This window comes from Pezoporus flaviventris, unplaced genomic scaffold, assembly GCF_033815535.1.
Source record: "Pezoporus flaviventris isolate CSIRO_AGI_PZ_B2104156 unplaced genomic scaffold, CSIRO_AGI_Pfla_v1 ptg000055l, whole genome shotgun sequence".
Taxonomy (NCBI): domain Eukaryota; kingdom Metazoa; phylum Chordata; class Aves; order Psittaciformes; family Psittacidae; genus Pezoporus; species Pezoporus flaviventris.
Window position 1 is genome coordinate 5,248,224 of NW_026892603.1, and position 18,087 is coordinate 5,266,310.

Below are 18,087 nucleotides of genomic sequence, written 5' to 3' on the forward strand. Positions count from 1 at the left end.
CTTAATATCCTTAAATATCCTTAAGCTGGCTGATGAACTTGTGTGGTTTGATGTGCAGATGGAATATGTCAATTCTGTCATGTAAGCTCGATATAGAAATACGCAAAAATATGACCAGATTTAACTCTTGGGGATTATTATTATTATTTTTTAATTATTATTTATTTTCTTCTTCTCTTTTTTGATTCAGTCAAGTTTATAAGTTGCTTTCAGGACTTCAAGCCAATATAATTTCATGGGTTTGTTTCCCTAACTGAAAGAGAGGTGATTATTCCCTGTCACTCTTACAGCTGATACAGCAACTTAAGCAAAGAGAGGATAGCTTAGAAGATGAAATCTTTAATTCATTTGGTAATATATGTACTTAAGAATAACACGAGTATCTTATGTAATGTTTACTTCTGCATATTAGTTCAGCACTGGAGATCTAGAAATTAGTAAATGTATTTAGCTTGCATTATTAAATTTTATCTTCAGTAGCTGTTTCATACAAGCACACATTATTAATATACAGCCACATACATCAGGAAAAGTGTTAGCATTATGCAAGTCATGTGATGCAACATTTACTGCAGAGCTGACCAGACTGCAGGCTACTGAGGTTTCTGCTGTAGGTTAAGGATACTCTCAAACTTGTCATAGAGGTAGAGTTTGTGGGAAATATTAATGCCAACATCCATTTCAGTGTGACTTTGGATCAGTAGGGTGTGACTTGTGTGCTCATGGGCCCTGCATGTGTATTTATTAAAGAAGCAGCTTCCAAGCCTCTTCGTATAATGCATATCAGCTGCCCAAGGGCTTTTAGTAAATCTCCTCTGCCGAACAAAGTTTAGATGCCCCAGTGAAGAAGTAAAGGAGTAAAGCCTTCCAGCTAAGGAGATGTAACAATAAAATCAGTGGCAGCTTACTGTTCAGAATGATGATTAGGATTTTGGTAGGCTGTGAAGTCTCGCCAGCTTAGGCGGGTGTGAAATCTGCTCTTATCAGACTGTGACAGGAATACATGGAACCCATCAGGAGGTAATCTCTGCAGGCCCTGGAAAGCTGATTAAAATGTAACTAGTCTTTGAATGCATAAACATGAGAACAATTTCAGGAGCTCAAAGTAGGGGTGAAGTGGGTTGTAGTTTAAAAAGGAGCTCTGGGGTGTTTCCATATTAGGGGACAGATCTTCAGAAAAGCTGTCTCTCCCTGCATCCTCCCTCTTTCCTCTCCCACCCTGGATTTGGGGTAAGAGCTGCTCTCAAGGGCCTCCTAGGAATGAACAAATCAGTGCCTCTAAAACAAATATCATTTGGAAACTATGAGTAATTTGAGGATGGGGAAAAGCCAGGGAAACGCCTACCAGTTTTAGATGTGGGGAAACGCCTTTATTTCAGTGTAGTTTGTAGTTTGCTGTTGGTTGTAGTGAATGCTGTCTTGGTAAGGCTGCTTCGAAGACCTCCATTCTCATATACTCACAGTGGCGTTTCCCTGTTATTTCAGAAAGTCAGTCACAGAGCAAGTCGAAGGCTAGTGCTGCACCTCTGCTATCGATCACTTTTGAAATAACAGGTAGGTAAATTAAGGCCTCGGACCTAGCCTTTCAATCAGAAGCATGCAAAGGAGGCACCATCCCTTTCAGAGGAACTATGTTGGCTGTGTGTGCATAATTAATGTGGTTATGTAGCTGTGAGATAGTTTGATGGATTTGTACATTCTCAGGAAATTTCAGATCAGTTTGAAAGTGACAGGTCTAAACTCAAAACTAATGAAACTCATGAGACAGCTAGGCCAGTTCCCTGCTCTTGCTACTGAACACAGCAAGTGACTGATTTTCCTCTCGACTCTAAACACTGGGAATTGCTTCATTGCGTTCAGCACAGCCACTACTTCCAGTCCTTCCACAGGTTTAAAACACTGAGTTAGGGCTCAAGTAAGAATTTTAACTTTTAATACTTAGCTGAACCATCTGGGTTCATATTCTCTCCTGTCAGAATTCATAAATTTAGACTTGAGAAAGAAGAGGGAGCATTTGGTGTAGTAATTAGGCAGCTAACAATCCAGATTCCTGGAGGCCACTGTCGTTTTGCCATTTACTTGCCACTGACTTAAGTTGTTTCATCTTTATTCACCTATTTAACTGGTTTAGTCACAAAATTAGAAGTGAGTACTTTAGAAGAAAGTAAGTCTGTGAGGTAGGTTGTATCATCTTTTTCCAAGTACCTTTAAAGCCCTTGATGTAGAATGATGATAGGATGAGAGTTCCTTTATTGGTGAAATTTTATTCTACATCTGCAAACACACACTCGATGCCCTGTTAAACACAGAGGAACTGTTTACGTGCATGGAGTTGTACAGCTGCTTTTAGGATCAGGTCCTGAATTATGTGCTGGTTTTGGGTGACAGCATTCATCATTATAGAAAATGAGGGAAGAATGTGTATTCCTTCATTGTTGGTCATAATGTGTTTTGGGCTTGGGTTTTTCTTGCTTTTTTTGAGTGAGACTATTTCAGTTTAAGAAATTTCCTTCTGTTTGCTGTGAAACCTGTGTGGCAAATGACCAGGACTATGAAGTTGTGTCGGCTTATGCTGGTGCAGCCATGTACAAATTCAGTCTCTTTGCTAGTCTGGTCATTACTGGGCAGTAGTCTTTTGAGGGTTCCTGGAGAAGAATAGGTTAAAACTTCAATAAATGTAGCAAATGTATCTGAACTGTGGGTGGGTTTTTTTGTTTCTTTTTCAAATGAAGTCATTTATATATACAATATATTCAGATAAAATTTCTAAATATAGTAGATGATTTGTGGACAGGGTGATTGAATTTCATTTTAGTTTTTAGGTCACTACCTGGAAGCTGAAATTCATTTAAAACTGAGTAATTTTTTAGTTAGACTGAAGGAGAAAGAGAGATTATCAAAATGCATTCACTTTTCTTTCAACTTTTGGCCTCTGAGTTGGTCAGATTCAACACAGAGCTTGTAATACTACATACACTCTAATCAGCATTCAGTATCACTGCCAAGGAATAAAGAACAATCTTTACTGCTACCACAAGAGAGTATGAAAGCACAGAGATAAGACAAGGTTTTAAACTGTAAATTTCTGCATCCAGCATCTTTTCTCAAAGCATCTTTGCTAAACAATAAGCAGTAAAAGCTAAGGTCATTTATAATTTTTGATTATGAAATTATTATTATTATTTAAATTTATGGGAGTGAGATGTTCATAAGATACCCAGGCAAGTTTTTTTATTTTACTGTCATCTCAAAGAAAGAATTCTGATTGATCCTGGGTGAAATACACCCTGAGTGTTCAATGATGTAAATATCTTTTAATGATGTGGAATATAACTCGTCTGTCCTACTGTTGGATTGTTTTGTTTTAAAAGCAGTATATAACAGATATGGTAGCAGACAGTTGTACATCACTTATGTTCTAAGAACAGCATTTCAGGAACATTTTGACATATTGAGAAGTTTATTGATAACCATTTACCTGTTCCTAAAGTACTTATTTTTTTCTCCTACACTCTAATGAGTGATGGAAAAGGCAAGTGTTTTCAGTAGTTTCATGGTAAGTTTATTTATAAATTTTTGCTGGCAAGGCCTGGAATTCTTACTGGACAGATACCTCTAGAAAACTGCGAGAGTATTCCTGTTACTTAAGTCACCCTCTTTAAAGCCACGCACAATCACAGTTCCCCGTATTTCAGAATTAATTTCAGGACCATCACAAGTTTAGATTGAAGCCAAATGGATTCCAACAGCACTACAGTAGTACCTTCTATCGCAGACTCTTCAAAAAAATCTGGTTGAGATATGGAATGTCCTGTCTGTGATATGGAAATCTGCTCCTTAAAGATTCTTGATGAAAGGTCTTTGTTATTTTTCTGAGGAACATCCCATGAACTAGTGTGATGGTAAATGCTTTATCCTGATGCAAGCTGGAAATGAAGCACAGCATTTCTCAGAACACTTTCTTTGTTCCCTGAAGCAAGGCTGTGTCTCAGGGATGTAATTGACTCTTAATTTCAACTGTCTCACTTTAGCAATTCCCTGATTAAATCAAGGTTAAAAAAGTATGCTTAGCAATTACTTACTGGGCTTTTTTTTTTTTTTTTCATTTGGTTTGGTTTGTTTTTTTTTTTTTATTAGAAACTATTCAATACAAATTCAGTTACAGGCAAATTCTGTTTGTTTATATCCATGTTCTACACGAGATATGCATATTACGATGATTATCATGCATATTAGGTGCTCATGTCAAACATATTGTAAAATTCAATGTTCTGTCATAAAATTTAATTCTAGCATAGCATTATGCAAATGTTGGCATGTTTGTTCTTGTATTATTTTGTGTTAAGAGATTCGTGATCTGGAGGCAGTAATGTTGAATGACTTTCTGCCATCTTCATGCTTTCATTATGTGGAGCAACAGAGTGTAAAACCATGCCAAAGGAGGCAGCATGGGAAACCAGAATAGGGTGATGAGTTTTTTCGTTTCTTTTCTCCCTTAAAAAGTGAGAATTTAGTAATTCTTCTGTAACTGGATGGATCATCTGCTTAAAAAGTCTGAATGTAAAGACAGACATCTATCTACAAATGTGACCATACTTTTTACACCCTAATGTTTAATGTTTTATCTGTGGTTATTAATCTCATGTTTCAGGTGGATATTTTGCCGTATTCTGAATTTATTTCAGAATATATTTCTTCAGAGAGCTCTTTCCATCAAAAGAGATTATTTGTAGTGGTGGCAGTAAATTAATATTTCCTGTGGAAAAAAAATGCTGAGGGAATAGGATGAGAGTGTTTTAAGTTAAAGAATCACACCTCTTCAGTCCACCAAAGTGAATTAATATGGCAGACTTAAGTTTGCCTTCTAGCAGTTATTCTCTGCTTAGTGTAATAATCTGTCAAGTCCTATATTATGAAAAAGAATTAAAATCTTGCTTATAATGAAATGGTACATTTTGGTTTAGAGTTTTGTTCCTTACTCTGGCACCTTATAGAGTTGTCCTATTTTCTGTGTAACCTGGGAATTCAAAAGAGTGAAGTATGGAAGAAGGGTGATTTTGGTCTGTTCAAGGGCTTATTGATCCTTAAATAACAGAATAATCTGCCTTCGCATGTTTTTCTTTGTTAATACTTTTCATTTGCCTTGTTTTAATTATTTTAAATACATTATATATATATTTATATTACATGCAAAACGTATACATATCTAAAACTTTCTTGAACTAATGCTGTTACTGCACAAATCTTACTGCTGAGTATGCACTTGAAAGTCTTTAGAATAAAAAACCCACTAAAATTTTGTCATAATTTTAACTTTGTTTCAGTTTATAGCTTAAATATAATCTTCTAAATATTAGTTAACCAGCCTTTTGAAGTTACAGTATCATATAGGAGCAAAGGGATTTATATAGCTTTTTGTTCAGTTTCTTAAGTGAAGACATAATAAGACAGCAGGACATCGATTTACAGAAAGCACAATATGAACAACTGTTGTAGTAACATAATCTGTCATTAAATGAAAGGACTAGGTCTGAGAAGGTGCTGCAATACCTAGTCTTCCTGACTCCATGTAATCGGATTTGGCTCTGTTCATGTAGAGGGTAAACTGACTTCTATTTCTTTGTTTTCAGGACAGGCATTTTTCCATCACTTCATCAGATTAAAATGATGATGTATCAGCCTTTCTGAATGAAGTATGGTTTTGTCCACTTAATGCTGAGGATCGTGACACGTGAGAAATGTGTTGACTTTGTTTTGACAGCCTCGAGGCCAGTAGACGGTAGGCTGTGTACAGGACCTCTTCCCAGCACTTCTCAGTTGTGCCATATCCCCTGTCCTACAGAGTGTGAGACCTCGGCATGGTCAGCTTGGGGACCATGCACCTATGAAAGCTGTGATGATCCTCAGGCCAAAAAGGGTATGTAAAAATTCAGTGAAGCCTCTTAATGGTGATTATTTCGTGTTCCTAAGTCACTAGGCACTTCTGGCCATGCAAGCATACTAAATTTTGTGCCAAGAAGGGTATATCCAGTGCCTTTGAGCATCAAAAAAAAGTTATTCAATTAGGACTATATTTAGCATTACTGCTTCACCAAACCTGGCAAAAATGTAGGCTTCTTACTCGGTTCTCAAGGTCAGTTTGGGTTATTACAGGTCAATTCCAGTTTTAGACTTTCCCCTCAAGCTGAACAGGCTAGAGTTTCTATTTGAAATCACAATTCTGGCACTGTTTGAAAAGGAAGACAGAAGCAGCCTTTAAGGTACACTGTCCAAGTCACTCAAAGATTTAATGTTCAGTAATAGCTTAAGAATTCATCAGTAGACTCTAAAGCATATCTGGCAAAAAATCAGGACCATTTGCTGTTGATAGGTGACACTGTTTACTGATGATGTGCTGGTTTCAGTTTTCATGTTTTACAGATAACTCCTATGCAGAACAGACTGTAGTAACCTGACATCAGAATAGGAAATCAAGAATACAGTGGCAAGGACTTAATGTAGGAAGTCTGTATGTTTCTGGCTGTAAATGAGAAAAAACAACCTAGTCATTGCTGTGATGTGATTATCTGACAAAAGCTGAGCACTTGGTTCCTTGACTAAAAATACTCATAAGAAAAGGCAGCCACATACATCCACTTGAAGGAGCAACTGTAATTACCACTTTAGCTTCTTGTTCCTTGTATACTGCTAGCTACACCAGTCTGGGCAGCAATAACAAGTTTTACAATGCTGTTTCACAGTAGTGGGACCCAACCTTGAACAATTCAAGTAGGAAAAAGCAGTTCAGTGTGTAAGCCTGTTGGATTAACTCTTCTCTGAGTACAGCTTTCAAGTAGTCTGTTATGTCTGTTGCTGTTACATCACTAAAAGTTTTACTACATTTTCAGGGGCAGTGTTTAGGTTTATGAGACTGATTGGGACACCTGCATAGTGGAAACATATTAGGATGTACTTCATCCAAATCTTCATTCCTGAACACATGAGCAGGGATCTTCTCCCTGCTGCCAGTGTTTTCCTCTTATTTGGGATTTTTGTATTTTATTTTATAATTACATTGACCGTTCTTCTGAGAGAATGATGTAAAAGTTGTACAGGCACTCCCAGTTTTAGCAGGATGCCTTTCCTGTCAATTTAGTATTTATTTCTTTTTTTTTTATTTCTTTTTTTGGTGGGGGATTAGTGTTTATAAGGTGATTTCACTTGATAATCAATCCACGTTGGAAGATACCTGAGAAGAAAACAAGCAACATACTTGAGAAATGGCAACCCAGCAGTCTAGTCACGGTTTGTTAGATGAGGTGGATCCTCAAGAGTAATGCACAGGACAACAGACTTGTCTGCGTCCTGGAGTACATGAGACTTAGGATAAACAGGGACTTAAGGCAAAGCTTACTGAATGAGCTCAAAAGTTTTGATTCCCTTGTTAAGTTTTACTTCTCTGTCTCTCACTTTAGTGAGTTTTTCTGCCCAGTTATTTAAAATGCAGTGCTGTGCTGACTGTGATATCTTTTACACAGAAGAGAAACAGAACTGTTCACTCAGGTGTAGATAGGTAAAAATCTCTTCACTTTGGATTTAGAATTGAATTATTTCACCCTTTGTATTTTCTTGGACGTTGCAGGCTTTAAGCTAAGGAAACGGCGCATCACCAATGAGCCTACCGGAGGAACAGGAAACTGCCCTCACCTACTGGAAGCCATACCGTGTGAAGAGCCCTCCTGCTATGACTGGAGAATTGTGGGGCTGGAGGAGTGCATTCCTGACAATGAGAAGCCATGTGGCCCTGGTACGCAGGTTCCTGTTGTCATCTGCGTCAACAGTGACGGTAAGATGCTTTTTCCTATAGTCCACACCAACTAGAGTGAACATGCTAAAATGTAGTTCAAAAGGATAGCAATTTTTGTTGTTCTCAGTCCTTGAGATCAAGCTGTCTGGAATACAGAGAAATGTCCTTTGGTACTGGTTAGGAAGGATAGGCCCTCTAGTTTCTCTAGGATCAAGCTTCTTCACCTACACACCATGAGTTTTCAAAGGTTCCTGAAGAGACTTTGAGAAAAGTAAGTAGAAAACAGCTATTGTTTTTCAGTAGGTCAGACTCATGCCTGCAATGACTTGACTGAATTCCCTGATGTAATCCCACTAACAAAGCTGATCCTCTTGATTCCAGAGCCAAATAAAGTGTGAGTAAGGTCGGACACATTGCAATAAGTATAGCTGGAAGAAAAATAATAATGTTCATTTAAAAGCATGATTTGATGTGTGTTATAGAGTTGGTTTGACAGCCCAAGCTGACTTGCTTCTTCAAAAAGTCAAAAATACCACCATTGTTCAGCTATCTTCTGTGAGAGAAAGCAGATTTTGCATGACATAATCATAAAAGCCAATTTTGAAAGCTGCTTACAAAATAATCTATGGAAGATTCATGAATTACTGTTGCAAGAATACTCTTAATTCATTAGTGATATTATAGTCTAAAGCAGCATATAAATTAAAATAATTGTACTGACTACAGTGTAGTTATGGTAAGAGATTTCTGACTCTATAGATGATTAAGTAAAAGAATATCTCTGATGAGTGTTTAACAGCTGCAGAATATATTTTGTCATAAAATTGGTCAGAGGTAATAGGAATTTATTATAGAGATTTTTAAATCTTGACCTTCATGCTCAAGAATTTGGGTCATAATTCAGTTTTGGGGTTTAAATTAAAAACTTTGGAGTGTAAGCTGTATTTTTCTGTATGAACCTAAGAGAACTGGTAGCCATCTTTAAAACTCAGAAACATACCAGCCTAGAGTTACAATTTTACATCTATTACATTTGATGTCCCTATCTCAAAAAATTTCTCCTCACAGTGTAATAATTTCTTGGCAACAATTCTGAAACTATTTGGCAATTTATTTGCATATATTTTCATATGGAAAATTGCCTTTTCCTCATAAATAAGAGTTTCCTAAATCTGAAATTTTCTTTATTAAAAAACATAAATCTGTAAAACTTTTTTTTTTTTTTCATTTACTAGATTTTGGCTAGTTTGGCTTACCTTTGGTTTTGAGGAGTGGTATTTGCTCACATGTCTAACTAAATTGTAATATAGACATTTATATTGACTATAATTTCTTGTAACCCTGACATAGTTAGGACATGAGACTGAGCTACTAAAATTTTGAGATTATCTTTTATGGTATTTGCTTCTGCTCTGTTTCAGACCGCATCTGCTCTCTGCACTGCGCTTCTGAGGGGCTTTGTTTTTGGCCAAATTTTACTTGGAAGACTTGTAATTAACTTTTTTACTCCCAGTATTAATTTTGGGGTTTTTTTGTCTTCCTGAGTTATATGGCGTTATATATCACTGTAATTAAATGGCATTATACATTGCCTGTTCTGGTAATCTGTTGCGTAAGGAATGATAAGTCAGGCTTTGGCCATGTGTCAGGCAGTCTTTAAAGAGTTGCAGGCACAGCTTCAAAGAAAGGGGAGAACAACCTGCAGTTACGGTTTGATTTGCAAAGAGCCAGTCACCCACGAAGATACATGTTCAATATCTTTTGACAGAGCACAAAAGCAATGGAGAATAATGTCATAGAATGCGTCATCTCTTCCTTGAAATCCCTTCTCTTAGTGAACAGTTTTCTGTGATCTTCACCAATAATACCAAGTTGGTTTTTACCTAGGTCTCTCCTCAGTGAGATTAGCATGGTATAACAGAAACAAAGTATGAAATAAGGACCCGCCAGCCTTGGTTATCTCTCCATCCAAGCTAACCCTGCTCAAGCATCTCCTGCCACAGCACCACACACTGAAAATCCTGTAGGCAATTCTTAAATGCTTCTCTAAACTCTCACACTGCTAACTCTTCCCAGGTAGCTCCTATCTAGTACTCAGGCCTCCTACACTGGCACAGGATACAAACATTTGTTGCAGGCATCCAGATTCCATTCTGCAGTCAGCCCCTGGGTAGGTGAGGTTGGATCAAAGGGACTTAAGTGTATTAAAACAAAAGCACATTTTTCCCTTGGCTTCTGCTTTATAAAATGAAAAAGGCTTGTGGTGTAATTTTCAGAGTAAGCATTGTACTGTAAACGTAATGCTTACATTAGTAAGATATATCCAACACTGATGAGTATCTTCTCTTTCCCTGGATTGTTGCATGATTCTATATGTTTAAAGCATAATTAGTTAGGATAACATGCCTTGAACTGGCTGTTTTACTTCACAATTAGAATCAAGTAGCAGTGTTTGTGAGATTGCTTTATATAATTAGAATGAGCTTCTCTCTTCAATTTGCTGTAAAGATAAGAGTCATTACAGCCTTTGAGACAATAGCAAACAATAGATTATCCTCCCATGTTGTTGCTGGAGGCCTATAATTGTCATTCTTTTTCCACAGTGCATTGCAGTAATCGGAATTTTCATCTGGGCTGAAAAAATATGACAGTCAGTACCCCAGGTTGTCATTGCAGAGGCTATAATGAACTTTGATGTATTTTATTACATAAATGGAACTTCAGCCTCTTACTGTGGAAAGAACCTTTTCAGAATAAATATTCTTCGTCAGTCTTCCAAAGAGCTCCTTTAGGTAAAAAAAAAACACCTCCTTTTGGTTGTGGAAACTGCAAGACTGAACAGAACCTGTTCAGAATTCCTCCATCATATACATTATATTAATAATTAGAGATCTGTAGCTTATGTTCTGTGCTACCCGTGATCTTTTGGTAATGATACAATGACTTTTTTTTTTACTGAATTGTAATTTATGTACTTATATATGTGTAATACAAGGCATACTTGCATGCATGCACACACAGAGGTATGCACGTATTATCTATTATTAAGTGGTTTAATGCAGTTAATGCAGGGTGATTTTACAACAGATGAATTTGCTCTATTTCTCTGTAGCCATGGCAATCTATGAAGAATGCAATTTCAGTATTTAAAGATTATTTCCTGTAGTAGGAAAGCTGCCCACTTTAGCAGACACATTAGTGCTACTCCTCTGTAAACAGGGAAAAATAATTTCTGACATAAAAATCTCTAAAATTGACTACTGCTGAAAATGCCTACAAAATGCTGGTTCATTCATTATGGGTTTTCAGATTTTAATCTTTGTGCTGAACTCTGAAGCACAAGTGCTAGCAGTGGCTTTGGTGTCAGTGTGCTTCTGATCATCACCATAGTAGGCTGAAATTACTTGCTCATTTTAAATAATACATTTCTTTACAGCCTTTATAACATCTGGGACTCTGTACCACTGCATGTGTTATTCTGGATTAAACAGCTCTCACTTCTGAGGGGCAAATTTCTTCCAGACCTTCCTCAAGCTCACTAATTGTTGGTTTACAGTGAACTCTTCAGGGAGAAGGAATGGACTGACTGCCATCTCCTGCCTCACTGCTGTGAGAGATGACTAGCCTTAGAAGAGGCAGGCACAGCAACAGCAAGGCTTGTTGTTTATATACAAATTCCTGCAACTCTGAAGTAGCAGAATTGTTCCTGAGTTGTATAGGCAGAGATGTGTTTTGATGTAGCTGAGTGTCGTGAGTTCTTTCCTGAAATCTGGACATAATGTGAGTGACACAGGTCTGGTCTTCCTGAGACTGGAGTACAAATCCATGAGTATATCCTAATGTAAAAGGGTGGGCTGTACCCTATTTGCAATACTGGGGGAAAAACAGTGGGTTTAGTAGTTCATAAAAATATGTAGAAGGTAAAACAGTTTGCTTTGTTAAGGCTCAGATGTAAGCATTTCAAACCAGTTAGTTTAGCTACTTTGTATGGAGTGGCTTAAACACTGTGCTGTCCAAAACTGAACAGTGTACATCTTCATCTGTGTTTATTCTTAGCTAGTGTGACTGACAGAAGACATCATGTGTCAGCTATATGACAGTTCTGTATGATTTAATTGCTTTACTGTTTTTCTCTAGACTTAGAAATATTTATTTCTGAAATATTTCTTGTATTTCTTTTATTGAATTTAACTTTGCAGAAAAACTCATAAAATTTGTTTATGTAGTTTAAATTTTCTTCTATAGTTTCCTGAACATCTGTATTTTGTTTCTTAATTTTAACTTTGTGTCTTCTTTGTCTTTATTTCTTCTTATGATAGGCATCTAATTAAATATGTAGAGTAAACTTCAGTAAAAACTGAAGATTGGCTGGTGCAAACATTTTCACTGAAAATATTTTGGCTGGTTTAAATGTTGACTCTTTCTGTATATTTATAGTTTAAACAAAATATTTGCTAAATGAGTAGCTGCTGGTCTTCATTAATTTTCATAATGGAAAACATTAAGAGAATAAATAGAAGCTTTGTAGGTGTGCCCATGTATAAAGAGTCTACTTCTTCTGCCCTTTCAGTCATATGGCTGTATGCATTGAATGAAGAAACCATCACACTGGTTGGACTTTTTTAATGATTACTTAAAAAGAAAATGCCTACTTTGTGTCACTTTATGAGTTAGCTCTTTTAAAAGAATGAAGAGGCAGATTCAAATTCAAATTACATTGAATGATTGAGTTAATTGTGTAACATAACCCAGGTCAAAATCTGCCTAATGCTCAGCAGTCAATTAGTAAAGTACTGTAGCTAGTGAGTTTCTTTCAGCACATATTTCCTTATGCTTACGGAACTTCGTTATATGGGCATTAGTCATCATTTCCCAATATTAATTTCTTAGCTAATGTCATTACAAAATTGATTTGAACTGTTCTTTTCTGTCTGACAGCTTTTTGGCTGACCATCTGAGGCATTTAAATCAAATGTAATACTCATACTTTGTTCTTCACTGTAAACACATGGGATATGAAATTTATAACCTGGTCCTTTCTTTAATTTGTCTGGTTACCTTAACACTATTAAATTCTTTAATTGGATATTTATTATATGTAAGAATTTGCTAGAGGGTAAAACAGTCAGCTTAAAGGACTTTAAATCTGATCCTCTCAGACCATTAGGTTTCAGAACATTGAATTTTTGAGGCATTTCTTTTTAATAAGATCTGCTTTATTTGGTATAAAGGTATATATGGAAAAACTACTGCACACTACTGCTTAAATTATACCATCTCAGTTCCCAGGAAGTTTGCTAATCTTGTCAATAAAAGGTCATATTTAATATGTCATACAAATTCCTTTATGTCTCATCTTGACAAATAGGAAAATTGACATATCCCTATTAAGTTCCCTGTAAGAATAGATGCATTTAGTGTTTGCATAACTTACTTATGGGAAGACTTAAATGCATCACTTGCTTTGTCAGTATCTTTAATAGTTGGCCTAGACTGTGATGTGATGATTTAAATTAAAGGGATAAGTAAAACAAAACCAGAGTTTAATCTACATAGTTCAATAAACAATATATGTATAATAACTTAGTGCAATAGACCATTGTTTCAAATTTGCCATATATTTTTGCAAGACAGAGTTGCACTTGATATGGGCAATGCCTACAGAGACATTAATGTTCATTACAAATATAATTAAGTTAAAAATAGGTGGGCCAACGTAATTACTAAAATCTTTTTCTTGTATCATAGATTATAATTTGACTGTCTAGTCACCTGGGTTTACTGGCCTTTGGCATTACTTCTAAAATGCACTATAATATCCTTGCAGCGAAGCAGTACTGATGTATTTAAAATTTACTGGACATGCAGAAATAGAAGTTGCCATGGTGGGAAGCACAAATATTTTGGAAATACACTGCAGAGAGTGCAATTACATGTTTTATATGTGTCGTGGTTTAAACCCAGTCAGGTAACTCGTTCACTCACCCCCCCACTTCTTTCCCTCCCCCTGCTCCCGGAGGGACAGAGAGGAGAATCGAAAAGAATGCAACTCCCATGGGTTGAGATAAGAACAGTTTAGTAACTAGAGTATAACACAAATCACTGCTGCTACCACCAATAAGAATAATGATAAAGGAAATAACAAGGGAAGAGAATACAGCACCTCACCACCAGCCAACCGATAACTTGCCCCCCCCAAGCCTGACCAAGCTCTGACCGATACCTCCTCCAGCCCTGCAGTCTCCCAGCCCTTCCGGCTCACTCCCAGTTGCATCCTGGGCATGACGTGCTGTGGTATGGAATACCTCTTTGGTCAGTTTGGGTCAGGTGTCCTGTCTCTGCTTCCTCCTGGCTTCCCCTCCTCCCTGGCAGAGCATGAGGCTCACAAAGTCCTTGGCCAAACCAAAACATCATTGTTATCAGCTCTGTTCCCAGGCCGAAAGTCAAAACACAGCACTGCACCAGCTACCAAGAAGGAGAAACATGACTGCTACTGCTGAACCCAGGACAATATGATGCATGCTTTTGGTTTTGGTGGTATAACCAAATGAAAAAGTAGGATGTTGCAAGAACTGCTTGTAATAGCAGTGGGTGAATTAGGAGAGGGGGATTATGATGCATAAATTTTCGGTAACACAGCAGAATGCAAAGCAGGAACCAAATCCTGATGAAACCCAAAGCTTCATCAATAGTAATAATGCAGAGAAGGATCATCTGTGTCATTTTGCAATTCATGTAACTCACGTGCAGTGTACAAGCACCATCTCTGCTGAATATTTAAGAAAATTCAGTCTTAAGAGTAAAACATACTTAGCCACAACGATTACTCCAAAGCAAACATCTGAGGATCCCAGTCTCTCCGGTATTCCCAGTGATCTGTTTGAAATTTTGGAGCATTGGTAGCTTTTGGCAAGTTTTCAGCTATGTAGAGTCACAAACCTGTTGCCAAGGGAAAGGAATGGATTTGTGAAAAGAGGGATGGAAAGCAATAGGGAGAACTGGTACTGACCAAGCAATGAGGTTAATAGCTGAGGAAGGGCAGGATTTGACCCCACTTTTCTCCAGGACAGTTTACTGAATCAAGTAAGGAATTTGAAGTTATGAAATGTCTCTACATGGTCAGGATTAGGAATGAAACTAGGGAGGGATTCAGTCTAGTGATGATCAACCCAAAGGAGGATTTGACGAGCAGCTGAAGAGAACTTGGCAGGGCTGGGTGAAAGGGACAGTGATGTGACAGAATGGGATTAATGTCTGGAGAAAATAAGGCTGAATAAGAAGCAACAGAAGGGAAAGAGAGAAGGAAATTCATCACCTCTAGAGCTGTGAAAGCAGCTTGTTACAGTCTGCTCCTGCTTTTGTCCCTGAGATCACTGGCAGAGGAGTAAGTGTCCATAGTCAGTGTAATACCCATTTCAGAAGCACTATTTTTCATTTGGCTTGTGTTTTAAACTAGAAATTTGGAAAGAAATATGATGTCAAAATTAAGTATTTTAGATTACAAAGCCAAGCCTCAAACATCAGGAAATTAAGGTTGTTTGTTGGGGCCTTATCTGAATGGAAGTCTTTAATTATTTATTTGTGCCTACATGACATTTTCCCCACAGAACCTGCTACTCATTTGTGAAACGGATATAACACCTCTGGGGATAAAGTGGGAATTTGTAGTAATGAATGCTTTGTCTTTGAGACAACTAGCCTTAGTTGTCTCATTCTTCAGGATTTAATGGTGCTCTGCTTATGTTCAGCATCAGCAAAATATAAATAATACTGACCTGTCACATCTTGAATATTCTGAAAATGAATTTGTTAGTTGGTGTCTGATAGCCATGACAGAAAGACCTTAGAAAGATTACCAATTCTGTTTTAGTAACACTTTTAATTAATATGTAATAAATAAAACATAAGCTTATGCCTAACCAAAGAGAATAAAATTAAAAATACCAAATAGCTACTCATTAAGGAGTTTCCAATCTGTGAACTGAAAGAAGTAGGGACCCAGTGGAAAAATAATAAGCATGTGATTATGCAATTTAAAAAAGTGCATTATGCAAAGGCAACTTCAATGCTGGCGTTTACTGCTGTTTGGTTTCTTGACATAATTTTGGGGGTAATTTATGGATTAGTAAAGTAAATCTTGCCCTAGGAATTTTCAGATGTTTGGTTTTAATTTTACTGATTTGAGACATCCTTTATTGGTACTGATACTATTTTATAAATAGCAAAGTGCTGCATAAGTGTTCTTCAGATCATAGAACCATAGAATAGTTAGGGTTGGAAAGGACCTGAAGATCACATAGTTCCAACCCCCGTGCCGTGGGCAGGGACACCTCACACTAAACCATGTCACCCAAGGCTCTGTCCAGCCTGGCCTTGAACACTGCCAGGGATGGAGCATTCAAAGCTTCCCTGGGCACCCCATTCCAGTGCCTCAGCACCCTCACAGTAAACAACTTACTTATATCTAACTAGACCTTCACCTGTTTAAGTTTAAACCCATTACCCCTTGTCCTAATTACAATCCCTAATGAAGTCACTCCCAGCATCCTTGTAGGCCCCCTTCAGATATTGGAAGGCTGCTATGAGGTTTCCATGCAGCCTTCTCTTCTCCAACTGCTGAATAGCCAAAATTTGCTCAGCCTGTGTTTGTATGGGAGGTACTCAAGCCCTTTATCATTCTCATGGCCCTCCTCTGGACTTGCTGCAACAGTTTCATCTCCTTATGCTGAGGACACCAGAACTGCACACAGTACTCCAGGCAGGGTCTCACAAGAGCAGAATAGAGAGGGAAGATCACCTCCTTCGACCTGTTGGTCATGCTCCTCTTGATGCAACCCAGGATGTGGTTGAAAAAGATGAAATAATAAAAGATATTAAATAGAAGCTACATCAAATCTCTTATTCTGAATCTCTTGTTTTGTTCTGTCTTTAAGAGTGGAATAAGAATACTACTAGCAAGAAACATCTTAAATCTTATAGGAGGCTTCTAGAAAACCAGTGATGCCTTCTAGTAGGGGATAGTCTTATTTCCAGGGTACAGCTGATTTCTCTGAGTACATGAAAATCTGCAGTGAAATTGTTCAGATTTCTGTGACTTTAGGGCCTTAGTTTGTATAACTTGTTAACAAAGTAGAAAAGTTCTAATATCCCTATACTTGGAGATGTGTTTCTGCTAATTTTGGTTTTGTTGTGTGACGTTATTGTATTTCCTTAATTTAACATAGGTTTATAAGATGCAGTGGTATTTACCTCTGGTTGCTTTCCTGAGATCTCTTTCTCTAAATCCATATACTGAGAAGCCAAGGAAAAGGAAAAGTCAGAAGGATGGGTTAGTTTTAGTCTTCCAGAGAGGAGTCAGTTACGAAAACGTTTCCAAAGACAGGATTAATTACAGTCTGAGCTCCATAAAGGTATGCTATGCCTTCCACTTGTAATGATGAGGAGGTACTCATTGTAAGATAGATAAAAAGATGTTCTCCAAAGACTGCATTTTATCAGCCAGTAGTAGGACATAGACAGAAACATCCATGAAATTAATTATGAAACCATTTCTCAAATGTGTAAACATGACAGTGGCAGTGAGTGGTCTCTTACATACCTCTTGGGTCCTGTGTTTTGACTGTGATTGAACTGAACTGTCAGATTACATATAGAGTGACAACTCTTTACTAGCTGCACCTGGATGAATAATGCAAAGAAAATATTTGCAATCAGCTTTTACTATATAAAATACTTTTTCTGATTCTCTTAAAACCCCTTTTGAGTTACAGGTATACTTGTGTGGCAAGAGGCATCACATATCGTTTATGAATGCATAGTTGTAAATTTGCTGTAAATTCATTGTATAGTTCTGTAATATTAGATAATTGACAAACTGACATCTAATATTCTATCAGCTGCATGCCATTAATCATTCTCTTCAGCTATGGGTTGTACTCTTTCATTGGAAAATACTTTGTGATGGAACTGCAGTGCTGGAGTATTTATGAATTAATTTATGATATAGTTCTGTGAACTTACAAGCTTAAATTTATAAAGTTATCCTCCAAACTTCATATTTATGCAGAAAATTAGCAGCCTTAAGTTCATGAGGGTTGATATTTAGTGTTTCTTGAAATCCAGGCCATTTAAGGTGGTTCTCTAAAATATGCAAATAACTATCTCAGTGTACGGAATTGTTGAAAAGATCTACTATGGTGAGTCCTGTCATTCTACTGACATTAGTGGAGCTGTCAGATCATGCTACTGTTTTTGTAGTCTTGTGTATTATTTCCTTTTTATGCTTCTATTCCAAACTCATA

The 18,087-nt window shown here is 37.1% G+C and overlaps 1 protein-coding gene across 1 annotated transcript in view; it reads left to right on the forward strand.

The window, feature by feature from the left end:
- The window catches only part of THSD7A (thrombospondin type 1 domain containing 7A), a 199,723-nt gene that overhangs the window by 97,482 nt on the left and 84,154 nt on the right, over nt 1-18,087 (forward strand). Inside the window, exons 5-6 of the mRNA XM_061469259.1 lie at nt 5,762-5,917; nt 7,622-7,825. Of these exons, the coding sequence (XP_061325243.1) occupies nt 5,762-5,917; nt 7,622-7,825 (360 nt within the window). The remainder of the gene's footprint in view (nt 1-5,761; nt 5,918-7,621; nt 7,826-18,087) is intronic.